This window comes from Phocoena sinus, chromosome 11, assembly GCF_008692025.1.
Source record: "Phocoena sinus isolate mPhoSin1 chromosome 11, mPhoSin1.pri, whole genome shotgun sequence".
Classification (NCBI taxonomy): domain Eukaryota; kingdom Metazoa; phylum Chordata; class Mammalia; order Artiodactyla; family Phocoenidae; genus Phocoena; species Phocoena sinus.
In genome coordinates this window covers 4,366,546-4,379,478 of record NC_045773.1, presented here as the reverse complement: position 1 = coordinate 4,379,478, position 12,933 = coordinate 4,366,546, and the positions used below count along the sequence as shown (strand labels likewise).

Sequence of the window (12,933 nt, the reverse complement as noted above, 5' to 3'; positions counted from 1 at the left end):
CAAGAAATTTCTGTTAAGTGGATGTGAGAAATTTTTGCTTGTTTTCACAAATGTTTGGTTGCTAGAACCAAGCCAGATTTTCCAAGGTTGTCATCAAAAAGCACTCAGTTGGAGACTGACCAAGCGCTTGAGTCGGGCTCAGTTCTGTGACCTTGGGTGTGCCACTTTACCTCCACCTTGCGAGTGCATTCAAAAGCGTCTTCCTAGGCCTGTTGTGACGATCCAACAGATTCACAGATTCTGTTGTGAGGGAATCATCAACAAAAGCACTCTGTAAAACCACCGAGGCCGTTAGAGTGCCAGGTCCTGTTAGTGTCACCTGGGGAGTCACTAGGCTTTGTCCTGGAACAGGGCAGGGGGCAGAACCTCACTGACGGTGAGCAGTGCTTCTGTCCTCGGACTTTGCCCTGCAGTTTGGCCCCTCAGCTTTCTCTGTCTGCCATGCCTTGCCAAAGCGGGTTGCCTTTTCCCAGCCAAAAAGGCGTATATCTCTCTGTACTTTTTTTCAGGATGTAGCCTTGGTTATTTATAGCCTCTGGCCTGAGAGGCGCATCCCCGCAGCGCGGTGCTGCAGATGCTCTGACAAGGGTCCTACTTCTGCAGCAGCCCCTTGCAAGCCCTGCAGAATTCCACCCAACTCCCCCCATGGTGTGTGCTTTTGTGCCCCTGCAGCGTTCCACAAGGCCGGGCGGCAGGGGGAAGCAGTCAGGGTGCTGGAGCAGCTCACACACAATGCCGTGGTCGAGAGCAGATTTAATGACGCTGCCTATTATTACTGGATGCTGTCCATGCAGTGCCTCGATATAGCTCAAGGTAAGTAAACATCAGCAGGGCCGCTTGTTTTCCCGGCCCCACTCTGGCACCAAGATAAACATCGGAAGAGCTGCGAGGTTTTAATTAAAGCCCTGGGCTTTGCCCTGTGTTGCTAATTCAGAACATATCTTTTCCCTGCTACCTGGGAACCCGTAACTGGACCTGGTTGAGCCGTGGTTTCAAAATGTTGAACTAAATGAAAAGGTGAAAAAGAGATCCGTTTACAGTAACACACTCCAGATTCTCGCTCATCCCAGGCAGGAAGATAGTTTCGATGTTGCTTTCTTTCACAAGACTTCCCATGATGCACTGAGGGAGTTCTGGAAGCAGACGGGGCAGGGAGATGCTCTCCACTGGGCCGAGGCCAGCCTGCAGGAGTGGGAAGGACACTGGCATTGGAGCAGCTAGGCGACTCGTAACAAGTCACAGTCCTTCCTCAGCACTGCAGCCCCATCTGTAGCGTGGGGGTCATCCCGCTCTGCTTCCTTCAAAAGGCTGCTGTGAGCCTCCCAGAACCATGGTTATAGTTTGAAAACTGTCAAGCTCTAGCAGAAGGTGGCACTTTTTGTTCTGGCCAGTGGTTTGTGATTTGATACGCAAGGACACAGAGGGAAGAGCCATGAGGTGAGCGTGAATGAACTTGACGTCTGTCCACCCTCCCTGCCAGGTGGCTCTGGCTTGTCTGGATGCCAGTGATCGCCCTCTCACACAGCTGGCCCTCCCCCAGGGAATGACCCTGAGAGAAGTCCTGCCGTGTGCTCTGCCCTGCCGAGACGTTAGCTGCCTCAGGATAGCGCAGCTCCTGCGCAGAGCGCCTTTCCCATCTCCCTGGCTCAGGTCTGGTGTCGGGGGAGAACCTGCACAGTCTGACACGCCCTCTCCCTCCTGCCCTGCTCCCCTCCCGCTGTGCCCTGCAGACCCTGCCCAGAAGGACGTGATGCTCGGCAAGTTCCACCACTTCCAGCACTTGGCTGAGCTGTACCACGGCTACCACGCCATTCAGCGGTACACGGTAAGGTGGCCGGGAGATGAGTCCTGGCGGGGGCACCAGTCCCGGCTGAGCTGGGAGCCCTGGGTACGTCTTAACAGAGCAGCAGACCTCTGGATGGAGGGTAAACCCAGGGCATGATGACCTGCTGAGAAATCCTTGTCTCCTCCTGGGAGACAGTTTGGAACTTTGATTTTCCTTGATTGGTTACTTGTTGGAGGTGCAGCATGTGGGCTTCAGAATTAGCAAGCCAGAGCTGGAGTGGGCCCTTCTGGTTGCTTGCTTCAGGTTTGGATGACTTGGGCAGACTCTGGATTAGCCACTCAAAGTGCTGTCTCTCTAAGTGATCGGTGGGGGACGTTGCCTGGGGCCCTCTCTTCTGGGTGGGTGAAGGTCTAGCTCTAACCAAAGGCCTGAGGTCTCTTCCCTGGCCCTGCCACTGACCTGCTATGTGACCCTGAGCAATTTACTTCTCCTCTCTGACCCTCAGTTTCCTTCTCTATAAAGAAGAGTGTTGCCTTGATCTCCAGAGACCCAAATAGTTCTTTTTAGTTACTCCTGGATCCTTCTGATTAAGCCATTTTAAATCTGCCTCCTGACATTAGGGAACAGGTGACAGATTGTTATCAGCCTCCCTATTTTGTGTACCTTCGATCACTCAACAACGTGAGCTTATCCTGTGCTCGTAAGCCAGAGGGTAATATCAATAGACGACCTTTACTGAGCACTTGCTACATACGAGGCAATGTGCTGAGGGCTTTATTGTGTCAGCCTTTCAACCATGCAGTGAGATAAGTGCTGTTATCCCCATCTTACAGATGAAGAAACTGAGGCACTGGACAGAGAGATCCCACAGCTAGTAAGTAGCAGAGCCAGGACTTGAACCCAGGCAGGCTGACTTTGAGCCTGTGCTTTTAGCCCCCCACCCCACTAATTTAGGGAAGGCAGACCCCTGGCCTCACGCCCCAGCTCCACTGTGTGACCTTGGGCAAGTCGTTTACTTTCCTCTGTGCTTCAGCTTCCTTCTCTGTAAAAGGAGGAATAACAGTACCTACCTGATGGCGTTGTTGTGAGGATTCAGTGAGTTAATATTGGGAAACACTTGGAAGAGTGACCCTGCACGAGTCTCAGCTCTTACCACTGCCCTGTGCGGAGGCCTCAAACCAGTTTTCCATTGGCCTACTCCCCACAGGCTGAGCAGTTGCCTTTGGGTGTCTCAAAGGCCCTGCCTTCCACCCTTGGTGCCTCTTTCCCCTCATTTGTGCTGAGCTCCTGGCACGTTCTCTGCCTCTGGGGGAAGTCTGGCAAGAATGACTCTTGTGGGGAGGGGAGGTTCCCTGCCTGAGCCATTAGCCCTGCATCTCACCTCTTCCCCGCACCAGGCCCAGTGGTCTCGAGGGACCTCATCTTCCCTACAGTCTTTTTGGGGCCCCTTATCTCTATCAGGTGCTTACCTGGAAAGAAGCCCTCCAAATTAAAGACCCCAAACTCAGGGTGGAAGTCAGGGCCCAGCCCGGTCTCAATTTGCCTGAGCCACTTTGGGACCCAGCTCCGTCTCTCCCTGCTCTTCATCGCCCTTGGCCCCTGGAGGCAGGGGCCTGGCGGTCTCCTCTCTGGAACAGCTGAGCTCTGCCCCAGGACCTGATGCAGCTGTGAGCTTGTGGCAGCTTCACACCCACTTGCACGGCCTGGCTCTTCATCCCAGCTCAGGCTTCTTCACTGGGCCCTTCCTTCATTGAACACATGCCCGCTGTGTGACACGCCCTGTGCCAAGACCTCGGGCACAGTGCTGAAGGAAACATTGTCCCTGCCCCCCAGGAGCTCATAGTCTAGTAACAGGCGACTGCAGTGCAGTTCCCGCAAAGGAGACGCTTAGAGGACTTCCTCGGAGAGGTGGCCCCCAAGCCAAGAGGTGGGAGATAAGTAAGAATGGGGCAAGTGAAGAGGACGAGGAAGGGCATTCCTGGCAGAGGTCACAGCGGGAGCAAAGGCCCAGAGGTGGGTATGGTGTTTTAGGGTTTGGCATCAGGGCCCGGCAGAGCAGCTCTGATTCAGAGCAGGCTGGAAAGGGAAGCATCAGACCTTTTCTGAGATAATGGCGTCCTTCCCAGAGGAGAGGTGCGAATCCTGAGGACCCCCCCCCCACACACACACACACACTCCCTCCTCTTTCTGGGACATTTCTTAGCTTCCACATCTAGTGCAGTATAACCAGAGGCAGGCTTCTCCCTGGCTGTCACCCAGAAAAGGATGCACTCTCAGGTTTTCTTGGGTTCTTGGAACTAACAGAAGCTATAGAAATTTAAGTGAGAACTAAAGAGAATGCTGGGTTCTGGACCAAAGAAGTAGTGTAAAGTGAGTCCTCACAAACTGAGACCTAAGACCCTCACAAACTGAGGGCCTAAGTCCTGGTGGCTCAGTGATGACTGTGGCCTAGCAAGACCCTTCAGGAAATGTCAGTTTTATTACCATTAGGTGCTCACTGGTAGGGGGTGGGGGTGGGTAGCTGGCCTGCTTTCATCTTGTCATCTAAAGTCGCGTGCCAGATTCCTTCGAAACAGGGTTTTCTTAACCTTTTATAGACTCCTCCTGATAGAAAGTTCCCTCTGCTCTACTGTATTGAACTTCTGGCAGCCTCTGGGTGCAGAAGACCTGTTCATTCAACTCAGCATGTCTTGAGTGCCTGTCAGGGCCTGTGCCGGGCTCTGGGGGCGGAGGGATGCAGCTGGGAGCCCCAGCGCCTGGCGCACCTGTGGGCGTCGCACAGTCAGGCTGCTGCTGTACAGCAGAGAAGAGGCCTGCGATTTCATCCTACAAAGGGTTAATTGCCTCCGCTTAAAGACGTGCTTATATGGAGGTCATGTCTTAAACCGCATAAAGGTCTCCTCTTTTAGAGCTACTTGGAGACAGCTTGAGCTCAGGGAAGTGGAATCTTTACTGAGCCCAGAGGCAGTGAGCTTGGGAGAAAGACATTGTTGGGCTTTGGGATCAGACCTGGGTTTGAATCCCAGCTCCACTCCTTTCTTGCTGGTGACTTGGGCAGATCATCTCTCGAGGCCTCGGTTTTCTCGTCAGCACAGTGAGGATGACAATGCTTCCCTCACGGGGTTGGGTTGGGGACCACCGGAGGCAGTGGCTGCAGGCGCCTGGCACACAGTAGGTGCCCACTGGGTGGGTCTGCTGTTCTGTTGAAGTCGCTTGGAGTTACTGGTGTCTGCCTCTCGCCCGGCCCAGCAGCAGGTCGGCTGAGAAATTCGATCCTGTTTGCTTTCCTCACGGCAGGAGGAGCCGTTCAGTTTCCACCTTCCCGAAACGCTCTTCAACATCTCCAGGTTCCTGCTGCACAGCCTGACCAAGGACACTCCCCTGGGCATCTCTAAAGTGTATCCTTTCTCTCACCCCACCCTCTGTCCCGCCCCTCTTGTCTAATGGCCAGAGCACTTTGCTGGCAGAAGTTTCCCTCTCTCCAGCTGCCTCTCGGAGGGGAGAGAGCTCGCCCTGCCGCTGCTGTTCGGCTGGACGAGAGGCTCAGCCAGGGAGACCGAGGGAGCGCCAAGGGAGGATTCGTTTTCAGGGCTCTCTGGGCTGGGCCCAGCAGCAGGCCTCTGGCCAACACACTGTCCAGGCCCTCCTGGAACCCACAGATGAGGGTGTGACTAAAGTGAAGGAAACGCCAGGCCTTCGGGGCTTGGAATATTGGGCACTTCCCTGGGGAGTGGGGGGGGAGCGTTTATTCAGCGCAGGCGGACAGAGCACCTGCTGCATCCCCGGTGCCGGACCAGGCAGTAGGCGACAAACTGCCATGAAATGGGGGAGGTGACAAGTGTCAGGGCCTGGTTCAGTGGGGCGTGTGCTGTGTCCCAGGGTGGAATGCAGCTAAGGCCGGGGCCAAGGTTGGCGAAGGCTGCCTAGAGGAGGTGACAGCCATCCTGTAGGCTGAGGTAACCAGGGAAGACGTGGAGTACATGTTCCAGGGGAGCGCCCAGCACCTGGAAGGGCTTGGAGGGAAGTGAGGTGGGGGGAGGGAGGAGCTGAAAGCCCCCTGCGTGCAAGCCAGGCTGGAGGGGCAGCGGCCTGAGGGCCTCCCTGTGAGCCGGCCTCTCCTTCTCTGTCTGGTAAGGGCCACAGAGGGGCCGTGAGCTGAGGTGGGGCCTGAGGGCCTGTACTGCCAGAAACGACCAGGAAATGACCCCAAATCCTGAAGGTCCTCAAAGTGATAAAAGTCGCAATAAACCCACGTCCTCTTCTAAACACCACTATCTCTAAGCCCCTTCCCAGCCCCACCCAACCCTGCCTTCTTTCCTTGAGTAAAAAACCCTCCCAGTCGAGGGTTCAGAGGTGAGAACTAGCTTCTCTAAGGGTTTCAGGCCCGTCATTTACATTTCAGGGGAAGCTGCCACAGACCAAGGGGCTCTCGGGACCTACACCCGGCCTTTGCTGCAAGTTCTGTTCAAGTCAGCAGAGTTTGCCTGAACCCTTGCCCTGAGCTTCACCCTTGCTGTCCACTGGGGATGTGGAAACAGCTCCCGACACAGCGCCTGGCTCTGATCAGGCACGTGGAGACACAGACAAGGAAACTGGCCTCCACGTGACTGCTGGGGTGGGCGGGGCCACGCTGGGGGTGTGGGGAAGGAGAGTGGGGAGGAGGTTGGGCCTGGGCCTCATTTAGCTGAGGCGTGTTAGGGAGAAGTGGGGAAGGGCATTCATAGGTGGGGGGAGGGGAGGAAGGGCAGGCCAGGCCTGGGCACAGCCGGCCTTTGAGGTGACCTGAGATGGAGCACAAAGCCTAGGAGTTCCAAGGAGGGCTTTGGAGCAAGGGAGGCTGCGCTCAGAGCTCGCCATGGCCTTGGTGAAGTGCAGACAGAGGAGTGTCTGCACCGGGGACCGGCCTCCAGGCGGTCGGGGACCAGGCTCCGTTGGCGGGGCTGGAGCAGGGCGGTACTTGGTGCCAGGCATCCTAGGGCCTGGCTGGCAGGCTGGGTGAGTCCGAGGGAGCCGTTTTGGCTTAGGCAGGGTACAGAATGAGCCGTCAGCAGGCCCAGAAACCCCAAGCAAGATTAAAATATTAATGGAAACTACACTGTCTCTATCTCTGGAAAAATCTCTGGGCCTTGATACCCGAGAAATATACTTACATCCCACGAATGAGCGAGGCAGTGCTCAGACTCCTTCCCGTGCTCTCCTGGCACCAGCACGAGCTGCGTTCCAGCACGGAGCTCGCTCCAGAGGTGGGCAGTGCCAACTCCCGGGCCTGGAGTGGCCTCTACTGTCCTTAACGTCGTCATCGGCAGGAACACGCTCTTCACTCTAGCCAAACAGAGCAAAGCACTGGGTGCCTACAAGCTGGCCCGGCACGCCTATGACAAACTGCAGGGCCTGCAGACCCCCGCCAGGTTCCAGAAGTCCATCGAGCTGGGCAGCCTGACCATCCGCTCCAAGCCCTTCCAGGACAGCGAGGTGAGGGCGCGGCCCCCTCGGGCAGGAGGCTTCTCCTGACACCTCCTAGTTCGACCTGGGTTCATTTGTAGATGGCTGCCGTGCTCCTGGGGCTTTGCGCTCCCTCCCTCCCCTCTGTCGCCCAAGCCCTGGCTTGCCAACTCTCCCCCTCTTCCCTCTCTGTGTCCTCTCTTCTCCGCCACAGCCCTGCCCTCCCTTGCTTCCTAGCTCTCCCGAGGCTCCAGGTCTGCTCCACCCCAGTGCCCAGGTCGGCCCTGCCTTCACCTCAGCCTAGGAGCCCCTCCCCTAGCCCACCCCTTCTGGAACCGGCTTGTCACTTGCCAGCAAGTCTACTCCGAGTATCTGCAGCTCAGTCAGTGCCCCAGCCCGCCTTCCTCCAACCCAACCAGCCGCTGTCTCTTTCACAGTCCCCTCCTTCAAGCACAGAGTGGAGACTTGGCATCAGACAGATCTAGGTTCAAATCCCAGTTCTCCCATTTCCTCGGTTTCCAGCTCTATGAAATGGGGATGCGCCTGATAGCTTTCCCACGAGAGGCTGTGAGAAGTGAGCCAGCGTGGGTAATGTGCTTAGTGCAGTCCATGGAGCACAGGGACTGGCTGGTAAACGGGGGCCGCGGTGGTTGTCATTCCTGCCAGGAGAACCGCGCTGCTGAGCCCTGCCTGGGAAGGGGGTGTCCAGCGCCGCTGTGGTCCCTGTAGGCCCTTATGCTGCTTTGCCACAGCTCAGAGCCTGTGCGCTGCGCCCTCTCCAGTTCCCCCTTCCCACCTACCCAGGTGGCCTTTCCTCTCAGCTGCCAGGCCCCAGGGAGCTGAAACCAGGGGAGGAGACGGGGCTGGACCCCACCCCACCCCTGCTGGGCCCTCGGGACTTTGTGGTGCTGGCATTTTGTAGGAGCTGGTGCCCTTGTGCTACCGCTGCTCCACCAACAACCCGCTGCTAAACAACCTGGGCAACGTTTGCATCAATTGCCGCCAGCCCTTCGTCTTCTCAGCCTCTTCTTATGGTGAGTGCCGTGTGCGGTTGGGGCGGCCGGCACGTGGGTGGGGCACCTGTGTCCTCCTTTGGAAATCGGGGACCGTGAGACCCCCACCCTGCCTGACACACACAGCCACTCCGGGTTCCCAGAGGCAGGACCCCAGTGCTGCCCCGACCTGAAGCACCCACCCCTCAGAGCCCAGTGTGCAGCGCTGCCTGCTGAAAATGCCTGGGAAGAGGCGCCGCTAGTCAGGCACTCCGTCTGCGAGGCTGATGTGGCTCTCAAGCCCCAGCTCCTTCCATGTTGACGAGGGTCAAAAGCCCTTTCCCAGTAGCTGTGCAGAGACCCTTCTCTTCTTCCGTTGGAGAGGAGTCCCTCCGGCTCCTAGGGGGACAGAGCAGGGGTAAAGGCCCCCGGTGCTCACCCTAGCGTACTCACGCATGCCTGCACGCACACACACGTACACGCACACATGCTTGCTTACCCCAGATGTGTGGCAGGCAGCAATGCTGTACCTGCCAGCTTTCAGAGAGGCCTGTGCTGGGTGGGGAAGGAGCTCTGGGACCCTTCCACCCCCTCGCGCTGCCTGGTGAGAGCATTCCAGCCCCAGCCCCTCCCCCTCCCTGTGCCTGCAGAGGTGCTGCACCTGGTTGAATTCTACCTGGAGGAGGGGATTACTGATGAAGAAGCCGTCTCCCTAATTGACCTGGAGGCGCCAAGACACAAGCGTGAGAATAAATGGCAAGAGATCGCAAGCAACAGTATCCTGGGTGCTGGCCAGACCCTGTGTGTGTGTCGGCTGAGCGTCGGCCTGGGAGCACGCCAGGAGGCAGGGGCCTTGGGGGGTAAGGCTAGGGCAGGGCAGGCCACCCTGTGTGATGGAGAGGACCATGTGGGAGCAGGCACAGGGCCAGAAATGGGCAGAGCGCTGGCCAGGGTGCAGCGGTGCAGGAGAGGACAGCACACGCCCACAGGCCAGAAGTGGCACGTGGAAGTGTAGATGCCACCTTGGCCTTCCACCCAGGAGGGCCTCCCACCCACCCCTGGCTCCTGAAAGGCGCTCCCCTGCTTCTGGCTGTGGGGCTGATGAGCAGCCAACGCGGCATATGACGCCTGGATCGGTGGCCCAGCTCTTCTGGTCAGGTCACTTTTATGGACAAGGGACAGAAACACAACTTGGACAGGCCAAGCAACAAAAGGGTGTAGAGAAACCTAGCGTGGACGGGTGCTCAGCCTCACCCAGATGCTTGCTCAGCGCTGACGGGAGCCTGCCTCCTGTCCTCTGGGGCCTGCTATCCTCTGGTAGCTTCATTCTTAGGCCGCACCTGCCCTGTCCCCACCAGCAGTGCCCAGCCTGCATCCCATCAGCCCTGCGACCCCTGGCGCTCCTCCCAGTGTGTCAGCATAAACCACGGGGCACGCCCTCCCTGGAACAGCTCGGGCCACAGGCCACACGACAGGTGTCCCTGTGGCCAGGACCGCAGTCATGGTCCCAGCCGAGCCACGGCGTGCACACGGTGGGCCTTGTGAGCACACAGCAGCTGGGTGGGCAGGTCTCGGCGGGCTGGGAGCCGGTGTTTCTACAAGCTTTCAGACGAGGCCGATGCCGCTGGTCTGTGGACCACTTTTGGAGGAGCAGGATTGAGGAACACCCAGGCAGTTGTTTACTGAAGGACGGAGACGGGAACCGTATCTGCACTCACGCCCCACCTCTACACACTCACGTCAGATGCTGAGGCTGGGTCGTAGCTGCTGTGCGGGGCCACGTCCCGCACCTGACTCAGCACCAGCAGCCCCCCTTCCCCTGGGGGGCCCTTCCTCATCGGACCCAGCCAACCTGGCAGAGGGGCGCTCCCTGGGATCCGCAGGCGCTCTCCGCCTTCTCCCTGAAACAGGATCTGCGAGGCCACCTCAGGTGCCTGCAGACCACCCGGCAGCTGCTGAGTGTTTCTCCAGGAGCTGGCGGGTTTGCCGGCCGTGGTTTCCAGCCAGGCCCATCATTGCTACTCCCACACCAGCAGGCCCACAGGCCTCCGCTCACACGGCGCTTCTCGCCAGTCTCCGTGAGCCGTGCCTGGTCTGAGGGGGCAGCAGAGGCCCGTCAGAGCCCCTTGTCTCCTCCTTCCCCACCTGTGCTCTGGGTGTGGCCCCGGCCTCGTGTGACCGCGGCGTCACCCTGGCCCACATTCCCTCCGTCCCTCCATCTGGCAAGCCACTCCACAGACCTTGCCACACTTCCCCACGGCTGGTAGGGAGAGTGCCACTCGAGGCCTGGAGGGAGCTCCCGTGGGTCTCAACGCATCGGGTGGAGGGTGGGGCCTGTCCCTCGGCCTCAGGTCCCGTCCTTGACTAGCTCCTGCAGCTTCCCAGACTCTGAGGCTGGACGAGACCCTGGACTCCATGGGAGACGATGACCCCTTCACAGCCAAGCTGAGCTTCGAGGTGAGGGCGCCCCTCTGAGTGACGGGCTGCTGAGGCCCATGAGGCCTGCTGGGAGGGCGGTCTTGGGTCCCTTTCCTGCGCACACTCCCTGTCGGGGCCACTCGGGGGAGAGGAGGTGCCTTCACAGAGGTGGCCTGGCCAGGTTCTATTAAGGGACCTGGTGGGGGAAGTGTCTGGGGTCCTCTGTGGGATCATAATCCACGTAAACATGTCCCCGTGGCTGAGTGAGGGCCCTGGTGCCCCTCTCCCCGCCTGCCCTACAGCAAGGTGGCTTGGAGTTTGTGCCCGTGGTGGTGAACCGCTCGGTGCTGCGCTCCATGAGCCGACGGGACGTGCTCATCAAGCGCTGGCCCCCGCCCCTGCGGTGGCAGTACTTCCGCTCCCTCCTGCCCGATGCCTCCATCACCATGTGCCCCTCCTGCTTCCAGGTACCTTGCCTGCTGCCTGCAGCTCACGTGTGGTTCCCAGTTTCTCGTCTCCACTGCTTTTCCATTTCCCAGATGTCCCCTTAGGGAGGCCAGGCATCTGGGAGGAGCACAGGTGTCCCTCAGCCGCCAAGGCCAAGGCCAGGGCTCCGAGTTGGGAGAAAGACTCGGCCATCCTTAGGCCCTCCCCACTCTCACATGCATTCCATGGGCTGTCTGGAGTGGACTTGCCCCTGACCCTGTGCTTTCTGTACCTGCCCTCAAACCAGGAGGGCTGGGCAAATGTGATGCACCTTTGAACTTCATTTAGGAAAAAAAGGGGCCTCAGGCCTTCTCTCCCTCCCTCCCAGTCCTCAGACAAAGGTGGCCTGGATGTGGCGTTTCTAGTCCCGACTCACTGCCAAGCCACCTGCCCTTGGAAGGTCAGTGGTCCCCACCAAGCTTGGGGCTGCTGAGCGGCCTGGGGTCCCGGCTGTCTCTCCTCAGATGTTCCACTCAGAGGACTACGAGCTGCTGGTGCTTCAGCACACCTGCTGCCCCTACTGCCGGAGGCGCATCGACGACCCCAGCCCTTGACCCGCAGCCTCGGGACCACCTGCCCCCTCCCAGCCGCCTTGCAGGCAGCTGGGCTATCGAAGGAAGAGTTAAACTGTCAGAATGTGTCTTCTGCCCAGATCAAGTTTGAACTCTAGGGAGGGGCCTTGTGTAACCACAGAATTCCTATTTATGGCATTTCATGCCTTGTAAATACTGCCAGGAGAGGGAGAAGAGAATGTACATATATTTTCTAAGAAAAAAAAATCTGTTACTTTCAGAATGGCTCTTGAGTTGTTCACGGCAGCCTGCTGGAGTCCACAGATCTGTCAGACCATTAACATGTACACTTTGCGAACAGATTGCCTCAATAATTACAAATAAAAGGGCTACTTATTTTCATCATCCGTGCCTGCATTTTCACAAATCTTCGTATTGTCTGCAACTTAGTTTCCTTATGCAAAAGTGCACCTGTTTCTAATTTGATCTGAGAGGAACATTACATTTGTGTGCTCTTAAAATTTAATCTAATTGAAATGGCAATATGGGAATGGTAGGGGAACGGGTTTTTTAAAATATTTATTTATTTTGGTTTTAACGGGGCTCCATATCAACGAGAAGATAAGATATCTGGCTCTAAAGAAGGTGGCAAAGAGGGCTGCTGCTCCCGGGGGCTCTGGAGTCAACCCTCTACTTCCCAGCTGGGGCCAGGCCCCCCTCCTCCCCACCATCCCCTAGACCCCCAAGCTGACCTGGAGCGGGTGGGTTTCGTTTGAGGTTCCAGGAAGGTACCTTCTCCTGAGCACCAGCAAGTGTCCGATTCGGCAGCTCGAGGGCCGATGAGAAGCTGGGGAGGGGAGCTGACATTTATTGGGGACCTTTTCTGTGCCAGCCGTGCTTCATAGGCTGGCTCAGTTCTCATAGGCTGGCTCAGTGACGGAGGGGGGTGATATCCGTTCTGCCGCCATGGGGGCTAGTGGAGGTGCTGGGGACCCTGGCTGCGAAGCCCCTGTCCTGTCCTGAGGCCTCTCCCTTCGCCCTCCCCTCTACCTGCCCAGGAGGCAGCGAGCAGTCCAGTGCTTTATACAAAGTCCTGACGGCAGGAAGAAGGGAACTGGGCTGCCAGGGAATGTGTGGAAAACCACCCTGGTGATTAGATATTGATACTTTACAGGGCATCTGTGAAGTGGGCAGAGCGGGACAAATGTCCCCATTGGAGGGATGAAGACCCTGAGGCCTGGAGAAGGGAGCAGCTGCAGAGGCCACCCAGTGGTGAGTCCAGAGCTGGACCCCTGCC

At 57.9% G+C, this 12,933-nt stretch overlaps 1 protein-coding gene across 8 annotated transcripts in view; it reads left to right on the top strand.

Annotated features, from left to right (window-relative positions):
• Positions 1 to 12,933, top strand: part of IFT122 (intraflagellar transport 122) — a 77,676-nt gene that overhangs the window by 58,485 nt on the left and 6,258 nt on the right. For 3 of the 8 annotated variants that reach the window (XM_032648096.1, XM_032648094.1, XM_032648101.1), the window contains 9 exons: positions 673 to 813; positions 1,731 to 1,825; positions 5,084 to 5,184; positions 7,093 to 7,258; positions 8,151 to 8,262; positions 8,871 to 8,996; positions 10,598 to 10,677; positions 10,941 to 11,105; positions 11,589 to 12,041. In XM_032648096.1, the coding sequence (XP_032503987.1) occupies positions 673 to 813; positions 1,731 to 1,825; positions 5,084 to 5,184; positions 7,093 to 7,258; positions 8,151 to 8,262; positions 8,871 to 8,996; positions 10,598 to 10,677; positions 10,941 to 11,105; positions 11,589 to 11,678 (1,076 nt within the window). In that variant the 3' untranslated portion in view covers positions 11,679 to 12,041. Of the gene's footprint in view, positions 1 to 672; positions 814 to 1,730; positions 1,826 to 5,083; positions 5,185 to 7,092; positions 7,259 to 7,665; positions 8,263 to 8,870; positions 8,997 to 10,597; positions 10,678 to 10,940; positions 11,106 to 11,588; positions 12,042 to 12,810; positions 12,909 to 12,933 lie in introns of those variants that run through there. The other 5 variants (XR_004352116.1, XM_032648095.1, XM_032648099.1 and 2 more) reach the window with 5 other exon arrangements.